This window comes from Benincasa hispida, chromosome 6, assembly GCF_027475165.1.
Source record: "Benincasa hispida cultivar pf3 chromosome 6, pf3_genome.v1.1, whole genome shotgun sequence".
Classification (NCBI taxonomy): Eukaryota; Viridiplantae; Streptophyta; class Magnoliopsida; order Cucurbitales; family Cucurbitaceae; genus Benincasa; species Benincasa hispida.
The window spans coordinates 56,060,015-56,078,521 of record NC_143483.1 but is presented as its reverse complement, the minus strand read 5'-3'; the positions used below and the strand labels follow the sequence as shown (position 1 = coordinate 56,078,521).

General features: G+C 39.9%; 1 protein-coding gene across 1 annotated transcript; it reads right to left on the bottom strand.

Moving 5' to 3' along the window:
* Window positions 1-11,544: 11,544 nt before the first annotated feature.
* On the bottom strand, window positions 11,545-14,946 carry LOC150035784 (uncharacterized). The gene is made up of 4 exons (XM_090314426.1): window positions 14,329-14,946; window positions 13,442-13,560; window positions 12,257-12,758; window positions 11,545-11,577 (listed from the first exon to the last, which is right to left on the bottom strand). The coding sequence occupies exons 1-4, from the start codon at window positions 14,944-14,946 to the stop codon at window positions 11,545-11,547; spliced, it is 1,272 nt and encodes a 423-aa protein (XP_090170552.1).
* Between the last annotated feature and the right edge of the window lie 3,561 nt (window positions 14,947-18,507).

The window sequence follows — 18,507 nt, the reverse complement described above, 5'->3', positions numbered from 1 at the left end:
GGTGATTCTGTTGAGAATTTTCACCCACCCGATCTGATTTCTTTTTCTAACCCAAGGATTCTATTCCCAAAGATTTCTAGTACTCATCCCCCTCTTGGGAATCAGTGTCGATCCTCACGGCTGCCCGCAATGTCACAATGTAGGTTTTAAGGTCAATAGCATGAACCATACCTCGTAGTCTGCTCTTTAAGCCCTAAACAAACCTTTTCGTCCTTGCCGCCTCTATGGCTACCAACTCAGGGGCAAAATGGGACAATTTGTCAATTTCTTGCTCATACTCCTCCACTGACATAACCCTTGCTTCAAATTCAGGAATTTAGCTTGCTTGTCATATCAAATGTTGGCAAAGAAATATTTTTCATAAAAATGCTCTTTAAACTGATCCCACGATGCTAGCCCCCCGCTTGTGTCAATCATCATCTCTGTTGAATGCCACCATATTTTCGGATTATCTGTCAACATAAAAGTTGCGCACCAGAGTTTGTTGTCCTCCGGACACTACATGTAACGAAAGATTGTTTCGATAGAGGATAACCACATTTCTTCCTTTGTAGGATCCTTCAACGACCCTCAAGGTACGAGGATCAAATTTCTTCAAATCCCTCAAGTGTTTTGTGAACCCTGAACCCCAATTTCTCTACTTGAGTATATTTCCTACTGAGACCAGTATGGTGAGTAGGTTGATGTGGAAACTAATGTGTAATTGTAAATAAAATGGTGAAAAATTGGAAGAAAAGTGTGAATTTGGAAGCTTGACTCTTTGGAAAAACTTGGAAATATAACCCATGCATTGGAAGCTAGAAAATTGACTAAGTGTTGTCTATGCGTTGGCCTTGCTCATTTAGAGGTTATTTGGGGCATTGAAGGAAGTCAAAGTGTGGCCAAGAGAAATGCATGCAGTAGCCAATGTCTTGAGAGGTTAGAACAACGCATGCAGTAGCCTCAAGTTGCGCGGACAAGGGCGTTGGGCGTTGGAGTTGCACGCGCTGGTTGATCATGGAGGCATACAGCGATGCAGACATGCAACGATAGAGGCATACAGCAATGGAGGCATGCGTTGATGGAGGCATGTGACGATGGATGTGGTAGTGCTACGCGATGCCATGCAGTGATGCTACGCGATGGATGCGACAGTGCTACACGATGGGATGTGGCAACACTATGCATTGGTGATGTGCTATGCGTTGGACGTGCTATGCGTTGGACATCCAAAGGCATGTGGGCGCATAGGATAAGCTAGTAGTATGTGTTGAAAGAGTGTTGGTCATTATCCTAGTTAAGCACATAGGGCAAAGGTAAGACATGTGAAAGATATGCGGCCAAAGATGAGCTTTGCAAGCATGTAGCATATGTGACCAAGTTGCGTCAATTAGATGCACAAGGAAAGATTGAATGGACGCATGCGAGGATGTCATCCGGACATGTGGCTTATTGGGAAGAAATCTTAAGCCTTAGGCAAATGAGGTGGAAGCACAATAAGACAAGAAATCTTAAGCCTTAGGCTTGCATAAACAAGAGATAGGGACTTAGAGATAAGCTCTGTTTGTCAATTTGCATCGCATGCATCCTAGGAATGGGAATGATATTATGTGGTCGCATATTTGTGTGAATGTCATGTTGTCATCGCATAAATAATGATAGAGGTTTATGTGTAAACTTTGTAGACTTATCGCATATTTATCGCATGCGTTCTACCCTTAAAAGCCATGGTATTCGCACCGAGAGGTGGTTTGCTGTTGTATGCATGTTGCGTGATCGCAAGTATGAACGCATTCTAGGGAGTGTTAGCCGAAATCTTTCTCAACCTGTTCATTGCATATTCATCACATTTCCCGTTTACAAACTCTTTTCAAACTCTGCCACATTTGATATTTATTTTTAATCAACGCAATCAACAAACAAACACTTTATCTATTTTCCCCGTTACCGCAAGGTTTTCATAAAAAAATATCAATGCAATCTATTTTCACAAGTCCCTATGTTCGACCCTAGACTTACCAGGAAACTCAGAGGAATTTACACTTGAATTCCGCTAGGGAAACTTGAGTGCACAACGCAATTCTATCAATGCATATCATCCATATTTCCATTCAATAAAATAATGCATCAGCTACCTTGGTATTCTCGGGGTGAGAATCCAGAGGGTGGGCTCTGTGTGGACTTGGTTTGAGGCAGAACAACGGAGGAAATAACAATCGTGTAAACGATTGAGCAAGTGGGAGATGGCAGAACCTATCGTATAGATCGTTTACCTTATCCAAGTTATCGCATAGTAAATCCTATTTACTTGACAACTTTCGTGAGAATATTTTCGAGAGAGGAATTCTCAAAATTCATAAAATCTCAAGCTTACAAAATCTTACTAAAATTAGGAAAACATTTTTTCTTTTATCTCACGGTTACCATGAAACCACAAATAACCTCCCACCAATTGGTTATTAGAGAAAAAGAGTTAATTATCCAATAATTAATATTATTATAAAAATAAATGATAACCAACTTATCACACTATATTTATAACCTATAGTTTTAATATTTCATCTCATGAAACATACAAACCATAACTCTTTTTCTATTCCATGATATTTAATGTAAATCTTATTTACATGAATCATCCACTAGATGTATCTAATACATCATACCAATCATATCATATATAATCAAATTACCACTTGTCAATTTGAACATTTTAAATCAACACCAAGAACTGATCCTCAACTAAATTTATTGAGCTACCAATATGACCTTATGAACCTGTAGTTCAAAGCTCTAACGGTACGTGAATAACTGACTAAACTCTTTAGTCACAGAATCCACCATTCGTTAACTGCCAGGCACTCCACTAAAGACCGATAGCTGAACTCTCCTTACCACAGATATATTATGTGTCCATCTTAACCCATCAGTAGTGTGACGACCTTTCATAGATCACTCATAAGTACAGCTCAGCCAATAACCATTATGCCCCTGTAGTTACATTTAACTCCTTAAGTACCATTGATCCCTCTAATGAACATAAGTTATAGTCCTACTATGACTGAGTCTTCTCTTCCAAAGAGAAGTTGTGGCCACTATGTTCAAGCCTCGGAATTAGCCCTTAAGGGAGTAATCTCTCTATTTATCCCTGCTTCGGGAAAGGAGTGAATTTCATTTTGTGTATTGAATTCCGAGCTCCCAGATCAGATAAGTCCCCAAAAAGGTAGGCATGTTGAGTTGGCAATCTGATCACTCTCACCCATACTAATTAAAGAACCGCCCTCAAAGGCAGGAGTTCCCAAAAACTCAAGATTGAGGTCGTGTCACCTATGGTTGTTTAGATGAGATGTAAGTCTCTAGTATCAACGACGTTATATACAGAGTCTTGTCATCTCGTAGTCCGGTCTTATACAAACTCTTTGTATAGGACAACCTCGCTCGCATGTCTTCACATGAATGGTCAGGATCTACTATATGTAGTAGTTTACAATACTTGCAAACCTTTACAAAGCGGGTCGTATCCGTAGTGTCACAAGGATCAGGTATCTCACCTTAATTTTTATACTACAGACCTATTTAGGTTATCACTTAAGGCATGATCCACTTGTATATCACATATACATGCTTACATAAGATAACCATGTGTTTATTGGATATGAGCAAATGCCAGAATGAAATAACAGTTATTATAATCATCAAACAATGTGTATCATTACAAACAACGAGACTCTGAGAGAATTAGGACACCAATCCCAATAGTATATAGACAATATACTACTCATTAGAAATGATATAGGTCTACTGACTGCAGTTAAAAACTGGCTAGCGACCCAATTCCAAATGAAAGATTTGGGAGAGGCTCGGTTTGTTTTGGGTATACAGATATTTCGGGATCGTAACAAAAAAATCCTAGCACTGTCTCAAGCATCGTATATTGACAAGATATTGCTCAAGTACTCGATGAAGGACTCTAAGAGGGGCCTACTACCGTTTAGGCATGGAGTCACTTTTTCTAAGGACATGTGTCCTAAAACGCTCAAGAGGTTGAGAAGATGAGACGGGTCCATATGCGTCAATTATTGGCAGTTTAATGTACGCGATGCTCTGTACTAGACCAGACATTTGCTATGTTGTGGGCATAGTCAATAGGTATCAGTCTAACCCAGGCCAGGGTCACTGGACAGCAGTGAAGAACATCCTTAAATATCTTTAGAGAACGAGGGACTATATGCTTGTGTAAGGATATAGGGATTTGATCCTTACTGAATACACGAATTTTGACGTTCAGACTAATAGGGACTTTTGAAAGTCCACATCACGGTCAGTCTTTACTCTTAACGAAGGAGTTGTAGTGTGGCGAAGCACTAAGCAGAGGTGCATTATCGACTCCACTATGGAGGCGAAGTATGTAGCTGCTTGCAAAGCTGTTAAGAAGGCCGTCTGGCTCAAGAAGTTCATGACAGAACTAGAAGTTGTTCCAGATATGTCTAGGCCCATTACCATCTATTGTGACAATAGTGGGGCCGTGGCAAACTCCAAAGAGGCTCGGAGTTACAGGTATGTGATAACGGGCAGAAATGCATGTTATTACAGCGCAAAGTTATAAAAAAATGCAGGGTTGTGATGATAAAAATATACAAGATTGCATCCAAAAGCATTAAGTTCACAACATTGCAATCACATGCATCCATCGCATGAAAATAGTTAACTTATGTATTTTTGTGCAGAAAATGCGTTGACGCAAGGTGGAAATGCGATCCAAAGAAATCAACATCTGAGCGCATTGAGCGATTTCGTTGACGCAAGGCTATGCGATCATTTGTGCTCGCGAATATCTACTCAAGAACGTTTCTACATAGAGCCGGTGCATCATGGTGGGAAGATCTGGGTGAAAAGTGTAATTAATCACGATGGGACAGAAAGCTGATGACAGTTGATTTCGAATTAAGTTAACAAGCCGTTAACGACCTACTGTAGCAAGTACACTTAAATTTTCGGTGACAAATATTCGGCGCATCAAACAGAGAATTAATGCCATCCCATCAGTGCAATCATAAGAGAGAAGAAGCCTTTCACCCCAAAGCTTTATAAATACCAAATGCCACTTTCAGTGAAGGAGTTCGTTCAGTTAGAGAATTTTTCCTTTAGATAAAAGTAGCCTTGTTCTTAGTTTTCTTTTACTTAGAAGGCAGAAGCGAGTGAAGGGAGATTGTACCGAGAGATCATTCCGGTGAACTTGGAAGAGTGCCGGAAGCGTCGAGATCAGAGAGAGGGCCAACTCTTGCGGAAGCAAGAACATCTTTTGAATAGAATAGAGATAACAGTGTAAAAGCCTTGAGAAGCAAGGAATTGCTACCAGGATCTCTATCCTTACCTTCCATTGTCATCTTGTACTCTGAACTTATTTATAGAAATGGAAATTTCATCTTTATATCTGTTCTGTACATTACACATGAGTAACACCATTATGATGACGAAATAGAATGTTTCAGTCTCCGTTTTGCAGGAAATACGTCACCGCATGCGTTAATGGCTCAAAGATAAAATGTACAATGCATCTACATCGCATGCGCCCATCAATCAAGAACGAAGAGATGATCAACGCAATGACGACGTATGCGAAAATCGATCATGAGCTTTAGCGATCAACGCATTTCAACCGTATGCAGTAATAAAAAACAACACCACATGCGGCGATAGATCGAAGATGTGAAGAGCAACACATTCGAGGTGATTCTGACCAATGTACAGCTTTTGATATGCAATTATGACGAATTAACCGTGGAATAGAAAGGAATTTTCCATTACGCTATTGTAGGAATTACCATAATTAGACAGTGGGGACCACAAATTCAAAGAGCCAAGGTATTGCCTATAAATAGATTCCTCAAATTCGTTGAGAAGGGGACAGATACATATAGAGATACAGATACTGATACTGAAAGGGGAGAGAGAGGATGGTTTGAAGTGACTTACAGAGTAAATCCGGGAGAACGATGAGACAAGGCCGAGAGCTGAGTCTTCAAGCAAAGAATTCTTCCAATTCCCGAAGCTGAAGCTTTGTGCAAAAGATCAATTATACCGGGAAAGCAAGCCTGAAAGGGAAACTTTCCTCTCCACTACATCCATACCCGACAAGCATAAGTCTCCGATCGGGATCTGTGTCAAGACGTTGACATTCTTTCCGTATTTTTTTCTATTCTCTAATTCATCTTCTGTGTTCATCTTCTTTAATCTCTCATTCACAAACATGTATCAAACGCTTGATTTTAGAATTAAATGTTATCATCGTCATCGTTATCATCTCTCTGTCTTTTTCCATATATTTACCATCCATTTTCTCCATGATGTGTTCTTAATTCCCAAGGTAAATAGCGAGAATTAAGCGAGTGAGTTAATCTGTGTCAAGGAATCAATTAAGTTTAGCTAAACCATGCTCGAAGGCATTTTCACTTGTGAGAGCAGAAGTGAAGATGTTATTCCGCCTATCGAGAGAAGGTTAGAAGAATGCGTAAACTAAAGCGAGAAGTATTTCCATAGATGGAAACAACCTTGCATTCATCACGTTCATCTCTGTTTCACTATAGACGTATGAAAACACGGCTGATCACTGAAAGGTGTACGCCAAGGGAAAACGGAACCTTAGTTGCATTCTTAACACGATTGACAAACTTGCAATGTTTTTACTCTTTACTTTTTCTATTTCTGCATCATTCATAAGTCTTGCCATCGCATCCATAGATTCTTTTGTACAACTTCACAGCCAGTCCTCGCCCCCTGTATCATGTATCATGTATCATAGTAGTTTAGGAATTTACTTTATCAACGCATCTTTACTTTACAACGCATTTTACTTTATCAACGCATTTTTACTTTTAGCGTAATTTATATTTCTGTAAAACCAAAATTCTTTATTCATTATTGTAACCGGTCGCATGTATCACATAAGTATCGCATTTAACTACAACAATCCTCATGTTCGACCTCGGATCACTTTGAGAAACTTGCGTTGGAATTATACTTGGTTTCAGCGCAAGGAAACTTGTGACACGTACTACTTCATCGCATACTACAAGCATATCACAATCAACGCATACACTTAGAACGTAGTATCGCATAAAATGTCTTTATCGCAAATCACTTGAGCGCATATAGAGCATCATTCATTCATTCATCAACGCAATAGATAAAGATAACACTCCTTTTTTATCCTCATAAGTTTATGGCAACATGAACTCTTATTACATTCATCCATCAGTAGTGTGTATAAGCGATACAAAATATAACACAACATAACATTTAATTTTTATCCTCACACATAATCATTCTTATATCAAATCCGCCGCATACTTTTTATACTCCAAACAACAAACCAACCAATCAATTAATTTATTTGTTACCACAAAGTGATCTAAAAATTACTACCATATATTGTTTTCCCTTAGTCCCTGAGTTCGACCCTAGGCTTACTAGGAAAGTTAATAGGATTTATACTTGGGTCATGTTGAAAAAACTTGTTGCACAACGCATTTTCCATCACCGCAATTCCTTTCATTATTTCACCGCATAAACTTGACAAACACATAGAGCGGAAGTATCACCTGATCCGCGAGATAGTGCATCGACGGGACATGATCGTCACGAAGATCGCTTCGGAGCACAATGTTGCTGACCCATTTACGAAGACTCTCACGGCTACAGTGTTTGAGGGTCACCTTCAGAGTATGGGTCTATAGAATCGCCCACGGCTAGACTAAGGCAAGTGGGAGATTTTCTTGGACTGAGCTTTTATGCCCTAGTTTATTGTTTTGTACTAGTTTTTGTACAACCCCACTTTGCTTTAGGTCAAGTGGGAGATTGTTGGGGTTGATACCCTAAAGTCTCGTGTCCTGTAGTTTGTAAACAGTTTGTACGAATGCTTGTGATGTATAATATATGATATTTTACTTCACTTCTTGATTTTGCTGAATTGAATGTTTTATTTGCTTTACCACAAACCAATAAACCTAAAACCTCTGGTTATCTTTATGTAACTTAAGCATGTATGTGGTGATATACAAGTGGATCATGTCTTGAGTGATAACCAAAATAGTCTGTGGTATTGGATATAGGAGGGAAACCTTATCCTGGTAACACTACGAATGTAGCCCGCTTCGTGGAATAGTCACAAGTGTTATGACTTGTCACAGATGGTTTGATCTTGATCATTCGTGTAGGGGACATGAGAGCGGGGGCATCTAATGCATGGTTAATGTGATGAAATAATGGTTTATATTGCAATGGTGGAGTATGCATTGTGCATGCAAGTTTTCCTAGCCAAATCCAAGTATAAATTCTACTAGGTTTCCTGGTAAGCCCAGGGTCAAACAAATGGGCTATGGAGCTAATATGCGATGGTGATTTAAGATTCCTTTGCGGTAACAAATAAATTAATGATTTGGTTGGTATCTTTGTTTAAAATATAAATCCTATGCGGTGGAATTGAGAAAAGAGTTAATAACACGAAAGTACAATGAGTATGCAAGGGAACAGGTTGAAAAGGGATTTAGCTAACACTTCCTAAGATTGCGTTCACGTTATGCGATTATGTTACACACATACAACAATAAGTCATCTCTCAATGCAAATGTTATAGCTTCTAGTTTTAGAATGCATGGATGTATACGATGATGTTTATAGGACTTATGTCTAAGCCTCTACTCTTGTCTATGCGATGATGAATGACACACACATACACAAGGCGACTGCATATTATCATAACCTATTTCTAGGGTGCATGCGATGCATGTTAGTAAACAGAGCTTATCTCTAAGTCTCTATCTCTTACTTATGCAGTTCTAATCTTGCTTTCTCAAGTCTAGATTCTAACCTAGCTCTCTCAAGCCTAGGTTCTTTCTTTCGACTCTCTCTCGGGTAGCTCTAAAGGGGTGATGGACGCATACATAAGACAAGATGATCGTATACAATGAAGATCTTAGGTCATGTCAGCTAAGTGCTTCTCAACCCATTCGGATGTTTAGTTACTCATACGTACTGTAAAGAGAGTGAGCAGATATAGAGATACAAGTTCCATTTTATAAATGAAATCAAGATACAAAATGATAATGGAAAGTAAAGATAGGGAGTTTGGTAGCAGTTTCTTGCTTTCCAAGGCTTTTACACTGTTTTTTTCTACTCTGCCTCAAAGAATATTCTTTCTTTCGCAAGATTCGGCTCTTTCTCCATTCTCAACGCTTCCCAACACTCTCTCAAGCTAACCAGGAACGATCTTCTTGCATCTTCTTTCTTCTCTCGCTTCCGCCTTCTAAGTGTAAGAAAACTATGAATAAAGGCTAACTATCTTCTGTATGGTGAACTTTCTATATGGCTCAGCTGGAATGGAACCGAACTCTTTTAACGAAGGTGGCCTTCGGTATTTATAGAGCTTCAGGATGAAGAGCTTTTTCCCTCAAATGATTGCACTGATGGGGTGTCACTAATTCTATATCTGATGCGCCGAATGATTGTCACCGAAAAGTTGAGTGTCCTTGCTACAGTGTGTCGTTAACGGCTTGTCAACTAAATTCATATTTGACCGTCATCAGCTTTTTGCCCCATCATGATTTATTAAGCTTTAACCTTGATGCGTCGGCTTCTTACAGCCACCTTCTTGAGCGGATCTTCACGAACGCATACGATTGCATAACCTTGCGGTCGCAATCGCTTAATGTGCTCGGATGCTGAATTCCTTGGATCGCAATTCTGTCTTGCGCCAACCCATTTTTTGCACAAAATATGTAAATTAGCCGCATTAATGCGATGGACGCATGCGATCGCAATGTTCAAAATTTAATACTTTTGGACACGATTTTATATATTTTTACCATCGCAATTCTACATTGTTTTATATCTTTGTGCTGTAATAACGTTCATTTCTGCCCGTTATCACACCCCCAAATTTAAAACAATGCTTGTCCTCAAGCATAAACTAAGATTTTTTTTTTTAGAAAGTCGACTGCTTCTTCTTTCCTAAATTTCTCAAGGTTACCTTATTCAAATTCTATGTACCAAAATCTCCTTAATTCTTATCCAGATCTCTTAAAATATTTCTAAAATTTAGAGACCGCAAGTTTAACCTTAAAAAAGACTTTACTAATTTCCAGGACATTGCATGATTTATTTCATAAAAACATTATTTTTTCAATTTGGGCATTTTCAAATGATTTTTATCCTTGCATAGTTTAAATATTATTTCTATGATCTTGCGCTATTCCAAGTGCCTAGCCTTCGTTTTGGCTTGCACCCACGTGTGTCATGCGAGCATCTAACTACGAGCAAAGCACTCTTTCTCAGACTAAACTCGTGCTCATTTGGCAGCAGAGTTGCAATCATTTTATTTATGCATGGATCATGATTCCTACCTTCGTTTTGGCTTGCCCCCAAAGGTGTCATTGTAGACATCCAACTACGAGTAGAATCCGATTGCAACATTATAAATTTTTTTCTTTTTAGAAATGCCTAAAATAACAAGGTTGAAAATGAATACCGCACCCCCAAATTTAAACACAGCAATGTTCTCATTGCTGAAAGATTGAAAGAATTCATGCGATGCTCTTAGAAGGTTTCGTACAAGTTAGTTTAAAAGAAAGCTGGTAGACTACTAACTTCTAGAAATGTTTCATGACTTGACTATCCTAAAATTAAGTTGACTCTAGTGCAAGTGATGAAAAATAGAGGCATGCGTTTCATCATTAAAATCATAATTGGTGAAGAAAAACAATGCGGTGACTTACTAGATTAATCAATGTTTAATGATTGCGCCGACTAAAGACAATGCGATGATAAAATTATCAAAGTTAAAATGAGATGCGAGAGTGCAAAATTTGGAATAAACAAAGTCAAGGAAAGATACAACCCCCAAATTTGCTCTGTCGCTCGCATTCTTTGTGATCGCATCCTTCTTTATGGCAAGCCAATTTCTTCGATTGCAGTGGCTAATTGCATCTTTTGGTTATCGTGTAGCTCCCCCGCAATCATTCACTACGATTGTTGCAAAAAAAAAAAAACATTGAGAGGGTCAAATAAAAGACAGAGTTAACAAATTTTTTTTTTTTTTTAGATGCAAAGGATAAAGAAAGGATAATGAATATAAAGAGGTAGAATTAAGTTAATAAATTGAAGGTTTCAAAGGGTACTTCAATAAAATTACGTCCCTGATGGATTTGAATCGCATGCTTGTGCAGAGACTGCCCACTTCTTCTTCAGTCAGAATTCCCCAGGTACACGGAGGTGTTCTCGCGATGCAAGTCTTCTCCGTGATATATTTTGACTCTTTGCCCATTGACTTTGAATGCGTTGGTTCCGTCCTCATTGGATAACTCAACCACTCCATGCGGGAATACCTCTCTAATTATAAAGGGTCTGGACCAATGTGGCTTTAATTTACCGGGAAAGATTCGTAGTCGCGAATTAAATAATAAGACCTTTTGTCTGACTTGGAGATTCATTTCGCATAATTGTTTATCATGCCAACGTTTTGCGCACTCCTTATAGATTTTGGCATTCTCATATGCATGAGTTCTTCATTCATCAAGCTCGATCAGCTGAAGTATCCTTGCTTCCCTGCGGCCTTTAAGTCAAAATTAAGCTTTTTAACTGCCCACAGTGCTTTATGCTTCAGCTCAAGTGGTAAATGACATGCCTTTCCGAACACCAGCATATACGAGGACATGCCTATAGGTGTTTTATAGGCGGTCCTGTATGCCCACAAGGCATCGTCCAACTTCATTGCCCAATCTTTTCGTGAAGGTTTTATCACATTCTCAAATATCAGCTTGATTTCCCTGTTAGACACTTCAGCTTGACCATTTTTTTGTGGATGGTATGCGGAGTCCACTTTATGGAAGATTTTATATTTGAGCAGCAGTTTGTTGACGATGTGATTAAAACAGTGAGAGCCTTCATCACTTATTATGGCACATGGAGTGCCAAAATGAGTGAAAATATTTTTCTTTAAGGACTTGGAGACTATCGCCGCATCGCTTGCAACGCACGATATCGCTTTTACCCATTTGGAAATGTAGTCGACGGCTAATAGAATGTATTTGTGACCATTCGATGGTGGAAATGGTCCCATGAAGTCTATGCCCTAGACGTCGAATAGTTCCAATTTTAAGATGATATTCATGGGCATCGCATTCTTCCATGAAATGTTTCTCGTGCGTTGGAATCGGTCGCATCTCATTGCATAGTCTCTTGCGTCATTAAATAATGTTGGCAAAAAATATACACTTTGTAACACCTTTGTTGTTGTGTGTTGGCCTCCAAAGTGTCCTCCATATGGCAAGTCATGGCATTGTGATAGTATGCGCTGGTGAGCAGCATCTGGTACACATAGGCGCAAAATCTGGTCTGATCCCCTCTTATAAAGATTTGACTCGTCCCAATAATATGATCCACATTCATATCTGAGCCACCTCTTCTGGTGGGCTGTGTAGTCCTTAGGGAATTGTTTGCAAACCAGAAAATTGACCATGTTTGCATAACATGGTAATTCTTCAATTTTAAATAGCTGCTCGTCTGGGAAAGTTCTGTTCACCTTTGACTGGTTGCGGTCGACTTCTGGATTTTCTAATCTTGATAAATGGTCTATAACCTGGTTCTCAGCCCCGATTTCCATGTTGAATTCTTGAAGGGGGATAACCCATCGAATCAATGTCAGCTTCGCATCTTTCTTTGTCATCAAATATTTTATTGTCGAGTGGTCAGGGTGAATGATTACTTTACTTCCCATCAAGTAAGCTCTGAAGTTTTCCAACGTAAATATCACCGCAATCAATTCTTTTTCTGTGGTAGTGTAATTTGTTTGAGCAGGGTTCAAGGTTTTACTCGCATATGCGATGAGGTGTAGTATTGTTTTCTTCTTTTGCGCTAGCACTGCCCCCATCACATAACTGCTTGTGTCGCACATTAGTTCAAAAGGTTGTGTCCAGTCCGGTGCGATCAACACATGTGTGGTTGTTAATGCGTTCTTCAGTATCTTGAATGCGTCGAGGCATTGGTCATCAAAGTTAAACGTTATTTCTGTCTCCAACAACGCACTCAATAGTCGTGCAATCTTTGAAAATTATTTCACAAAATGTCGATAAAAGCCAGCATGTCCTGAGAAGCTCCTGACAGCCTTCACATTTGCTGGAGCTAGGAGCTTTTCAATCGCCTCAATTTTGCCTTGTCCACCTCCAGCCCATCCTTGGAGACCTTGTGCCCAAGCACAATACCTTCCTTCACCATGAAGTGGCATTTCTCCCAGTTCAACACAAGGTTCGTCTCTTCACATTTCTTTAGTATCTTCTCTAGATTGTTGAGAGAGACTTTGTATGTTTGCCCATACACCAAGAAGTCGTCCATGAAAATTTCTACAGAATCTTCAAGATACTAAAAAAAGATGGCCATCATACACCTTTGGAATGTGCTTGGCGCATTGCACATGCCGTCGAAACAGTAGTAATCATTTTCTGCTAGGCGGACTAGCATCTGGTCGATAAAAGGCAAAGGGAAATGATCCTTCATTGTCGCCACATTTAGTTTGCGGTAGTCCATGCAGATCTGCCAGTCAATGACGATCCTCATTGGTATTAGTTCATTATTTGTATTTGGGACTACCGTCATCCCTCCTTTCCTTGGTACACATTGCATGGGGCTGACCCACGTGCTGTCGGTGATTGGATAGATAATTTCCGCGTCTAACCACTTTAATATCTCCTTCTTCACGACCTCCTTCATCGCAAGGTTGAATCTGCGTTGTTGTTCGATCGATCCTTTTTTATTGTCCTCAAGACGAATCCTGTGCATGCAATATGCAGGGCTAATTCCTCTAATGTCTGCTAGCGTCCAACTAATTGCTTTTATGTACTTTCTTAGGATGCTCAGTCGTGCATTTTCTTGATCTTCATGAAGTGCAGAGGAAATTATTACTGGAAGCGTTTCATTCTGCCCTAACAAAGCATACTTTAGGTGGTTTAGAAGGGTTTTCAACTCTACTATCGATGGTTGTTCCAAGGATGGTTTTGGTGTATTTCTTTCTTCATTCATTGTCAGCTTGTCTTCTTTGGTTGTTGTTTATGTGATCGCATTGCAGGCTACTATAGATACGGGCGCATCTTTATCTTCGTTTTCATCTTTAGACTTTTATTCTTCATTCAAACTGGGTTCATCATCGGATTCAATGAGGTTTTCTTCTTTCGGATATTTCATGGCTCGAATAATATCAAACTTGAGCTTCTATCCATTCACGCTCAGTGTGATCTCTCCCTTGTACACATCAATCTGAGCACTACCAGTGGATAAAAATGGTCGTCCCAGGATGATGGGTACATCCTTGTCTACTTCATAATCAAGGATAATGAAGTTTGCCGATAAGATAAATTTGTCAATCATGACCAGGACATCCTTCACCTTTCCTTCTGGATGCACAAGAGACCTGTCAACTAATTGGAGAGTCACCATCGTGGGCGTCAGCTGCCCCACATTCAGCCGCTTAAAAATTGAGAAGGGCATTAAGTTGATGTTGGCTCCAAGATCGCAAAGGGCTTCACCAATGTATAACCCGTCGATCGAGTAGGGAATTGTGAAACTTCTAAGATCGCGCATTTTCGGTGGAATAATGGATTTTGAACTCTGCGTCAATGCCAGCGTTGCGAACTTACCAGTGCTTCTTTTCTTCATCACCATGTCCTTCAGAAACTTCGTATACTTTGGCATCTGTTCAATCGCTTCAGTGAAAGGAATGTTCATATGCAACTGTTTCAGCATGTCCATGAAGCGTTGATACTGCACTTCATCATTTTTCTTCTTTTTAAGTCTCTGGGGGAATGTTGGCAGCTTTATTTTCACGGTTCCCTGCTCTTTCGGCTTCAAAGTGGACGCAATCTCTAGTTCCATCGTCTTCTGTTCTTCTATTTCTTCTTGAGTCAACGGTATCTGTGGTTCCATCGCAACTGGAGCAGTCCTACTTGGCTCCTGCTTCTCCTCCGCTACTTTCTTTCTGCTTTGCAATGTCACAACTTGACATTGCTTCTTTCCCGTACTTTCTGGGTTGCGCGGGAGCTTTGTTGAACTCGGCAATGCCCCTTGCGGTTACTTTTGAGATCGCCCACAATCTATCCATTCTGAATTTCAAGATTGTTGATAGACGTCCCCTGATTTTGAAGCACTGTTTCATTCTATTCAATATACTGCTTCAATAAGCTCTCCAAGGATGAAGATTGCGGCGCTTGCAAACTACTTGTTTGACTTTGCGTTTGACCGGTTGTTCACAGGAAAAATCCTGGTGGCCCTTCTTTTTGCGCCATTGGTTGAAATTTTTGTTGTTGATTTTTTCACGCAAAGTTATGGTAGTTTCTCCACTCAGGGTTGTAAGTATTGAAAAATGGATTATTCTTCATGAAATAAACAAACCGTGGGTTCCTCGGACACTCTTCCATTAGATGGTCGTCACTGCAAGTAGCGCAACTTGAGCTTGCTTGGTTGCTTGCGTTGACCTGCCCCCTTTGCATTCTTGGGCTGCTGATTGCGATTCCTTGTATCAAATTCATCATCGCAGTCATTTGGTTTTGCAAGGATGCGATGGCCCCATTATTTGTGTCACTGTCTTTAATTCTCAGTCTTTGATCGCTTTCTCTATAGTCTTCATGATTTTTTGAAATGCGATCAAGTATATTCTTAGCCTCATCATATGTTTTATCAAGCAGACCTCTAGCTGCTGCCGCATTGGCAGCCGTCTGCGATGCAGGGTTCAAACCGTGGTAGAAAATATCCATCTGTAGACAATCTGATAAGTCGTTATGCGGGCAATCTCTTACCAGCCTTTTAATCCTCGTCCAGGTGTCACTAAGCGATTCGTCAGTATCCTGTTCAAAATTGGTAATCAGCTTCCTCCTTCTGGCATTTTCCGTTGGAGGGAAGTACTTTTTCATGAACTTTTCCACTACCCGTTCCCATGATGTAATCTCCCCTAGTTAAAGAGAATAAGACCATTTTCGTGCTTAGTCGCACAACAAAAATGAAAATAGTGTTAATCGAACCTCCTTACCGGAGACGTTTAGGAACACAAACATATTGCAGATTTCAATAAAACTCCGGAGGTGGGCGTACGGATCCTCGCCACGCCTACCGCCAAACTGTCCAGCAATTTGAATCATCTGCAGCATCATCGGTTTCATCTCGAATCTCAATCCGTCTAGGGTTGGCCTCATGATTCCTGGTGAGAAATCATAAAGGTTGGGCAACGCATAGTCCCGAATGGGCCTATTGCGGTTGTTCGCTAATAGGATGGGATTCGCTATGATATTATTTGCATTTGGCGTTCTATCTTCTGGTTGCTCTGCCATGTTGGGATCTTTCTTTTCTTGTCGTTAGCGGCTATTTCTTCTTCTTCTTCGGAAAGTTCTTTCAATCTCTGGGTCGTAAATGGGCTCAGGATTTTGTCCTTCGCTACCTAAGGAGAGCAGTGCACAGAGATGGAAAGTTTGCAAAGAAAATCAAAAAGTTATCGTTAACACAATGTATTGCCGTAGTCCCCAGCAACGACACCAAAAACTTGATTCGTGGTTAATGTGATGAAATAATGGTGAATATTGCAATGGTGGAGTATGCGTTGTGCATGCAAGTTTTCCTAGCAAAATCCAAGTATAAATTCTACTAGGTCTTCTGGTAAGCCCAGGGTCGAACACAGGAACTATGGAGACAATATGTGACGGTGATTTCAGATTCCTTTGCGGTAACAAATAAATTAATGATTTGGTTGGTATCTTTGTTTAAAATATAAATCCTATGCGGCAGAATTGAGAAAACAGTTAATAACACGAAAGTACAATGAGTATGCAAGGGAACGGGTTGAAAAGGGATTTAGCTAACACTTTCTAAGATTGCGTTCATGTTATGCGATCATGCTACACACATACAACAACAAGTCATCTCTCAATGCAAATGCTATAGCTCCTAGTTTTAGAACGCATGTGATGTATACGATGATGTCTATAGGACTTATGTCTAAGCCTGTACTCTTGTCTATGCAATGATGAATGACACACACATACACAAAGCAACTACATACTATCATAACCTATTTCTAGGGTGCATGCAATGCATGTTAGCAAACAGAGCTTATCTCTAAGTCTCTATCTCTTGCTTATGCAGTTCTAATCTTGCTTTCTCAAGTCTAGATTCTAACCTAGCTCTCTTAAGCCTAGGTTCTTTCTTTAGACTCTCTCTCGAGTAGCTCTAAAGGGGTGATGGACACATACATAAGACAAGATGATCGCATACAATGAAGATCTTAGGTCATGCTAGCTAAGTGCTTCTCAACCCATTCGGATGTTTAGTTACTCATGCGTAATGTAAAGAGAGTGAGCAAATATAGAGATGTAAGTTCCATTTTATAAATGAAATGAAGATACAAGATGACAATGGAAAGTAAAAATAGGGAGCCTGGTAGCAATTTCTTGCTTGTCAAGGCTTTTACATTGTTTTTCTCTACTCTGCCTCAAAGAATATTCTTGCTTTCGCAAGAGTCGACCCTCTCTCCATTCTCAACCCTTTCCAACACTCTCTCAAGCTCACCAAGAATGATCTTCCGACATCTTCTCTCTTTTCTCGCTTCCGCCTTCTAAGTGTAAGAAAACTATGAACAAAGGCTAACTACCTTCTGTATGGTGAACTCTCTATATGGCTCAGCTGGAATGGAACCGAACTCTTTTAACGAAGGTGGCCTTCAGTATTTATAGAGCTTCAGGATGAAGAGCTTTTTCTCTCAAATGATTGTACTGATGAGGTGTCATTAATTCTCTGTCTGATGGTAGATCCTGACCATTCATGTGAAGACATGCGTGCGGGGGTGTCTTAGACAAAGAGTTTGTATAAGAACGGACCACGAGATGACTAGACTCTATATATAATGTTGTTGATACTAGAGACTTACATCTCACCTAAACGACCATAGGTGACACGACCTCAATAATGAGTGTTTTGGGAACTCCTGCCTTTGAAGGCAATCCTTTGATTAGTATGGTGAGAGTGGCCAAATTGTTAACTCAACATACCTACCTTTTTGGGGACTTGTCTGATCTGGGAGCTAGAAACTCAATACACAAGATGTAATTCACTCCTTTCCCGAAGCAGGGATAAGTAGAGAGATTGCCCCTTTAAGGGCTGATTCCGGGGCTTGAACATAGTGGTCACAACTTCTCTTTGGAAGAGAGGACTCAATCATAGTAGGACTATGACTTAAGTTCATTAAAGAGATCAGTGGTACTTAAGGAGTTAAATGTAACTACAGGGGCATAACGGTTATTGAAGAAGCTGTACTTACGAGTGATTTGTGAAGGGTTGTCGCACTGCTGATTAGTTAAAATGGACACATAATATATCTGTGGTAAGAAGAGTTCAGTTGTCGATTTTTAATGGAGTGTCTAGCAGTTAACGGATGGTGGATCCCGTGACTAAAGAATTTAGTTAATTATTAACGTACCGTTGGAGCTTCGAGCTACAGGTCCA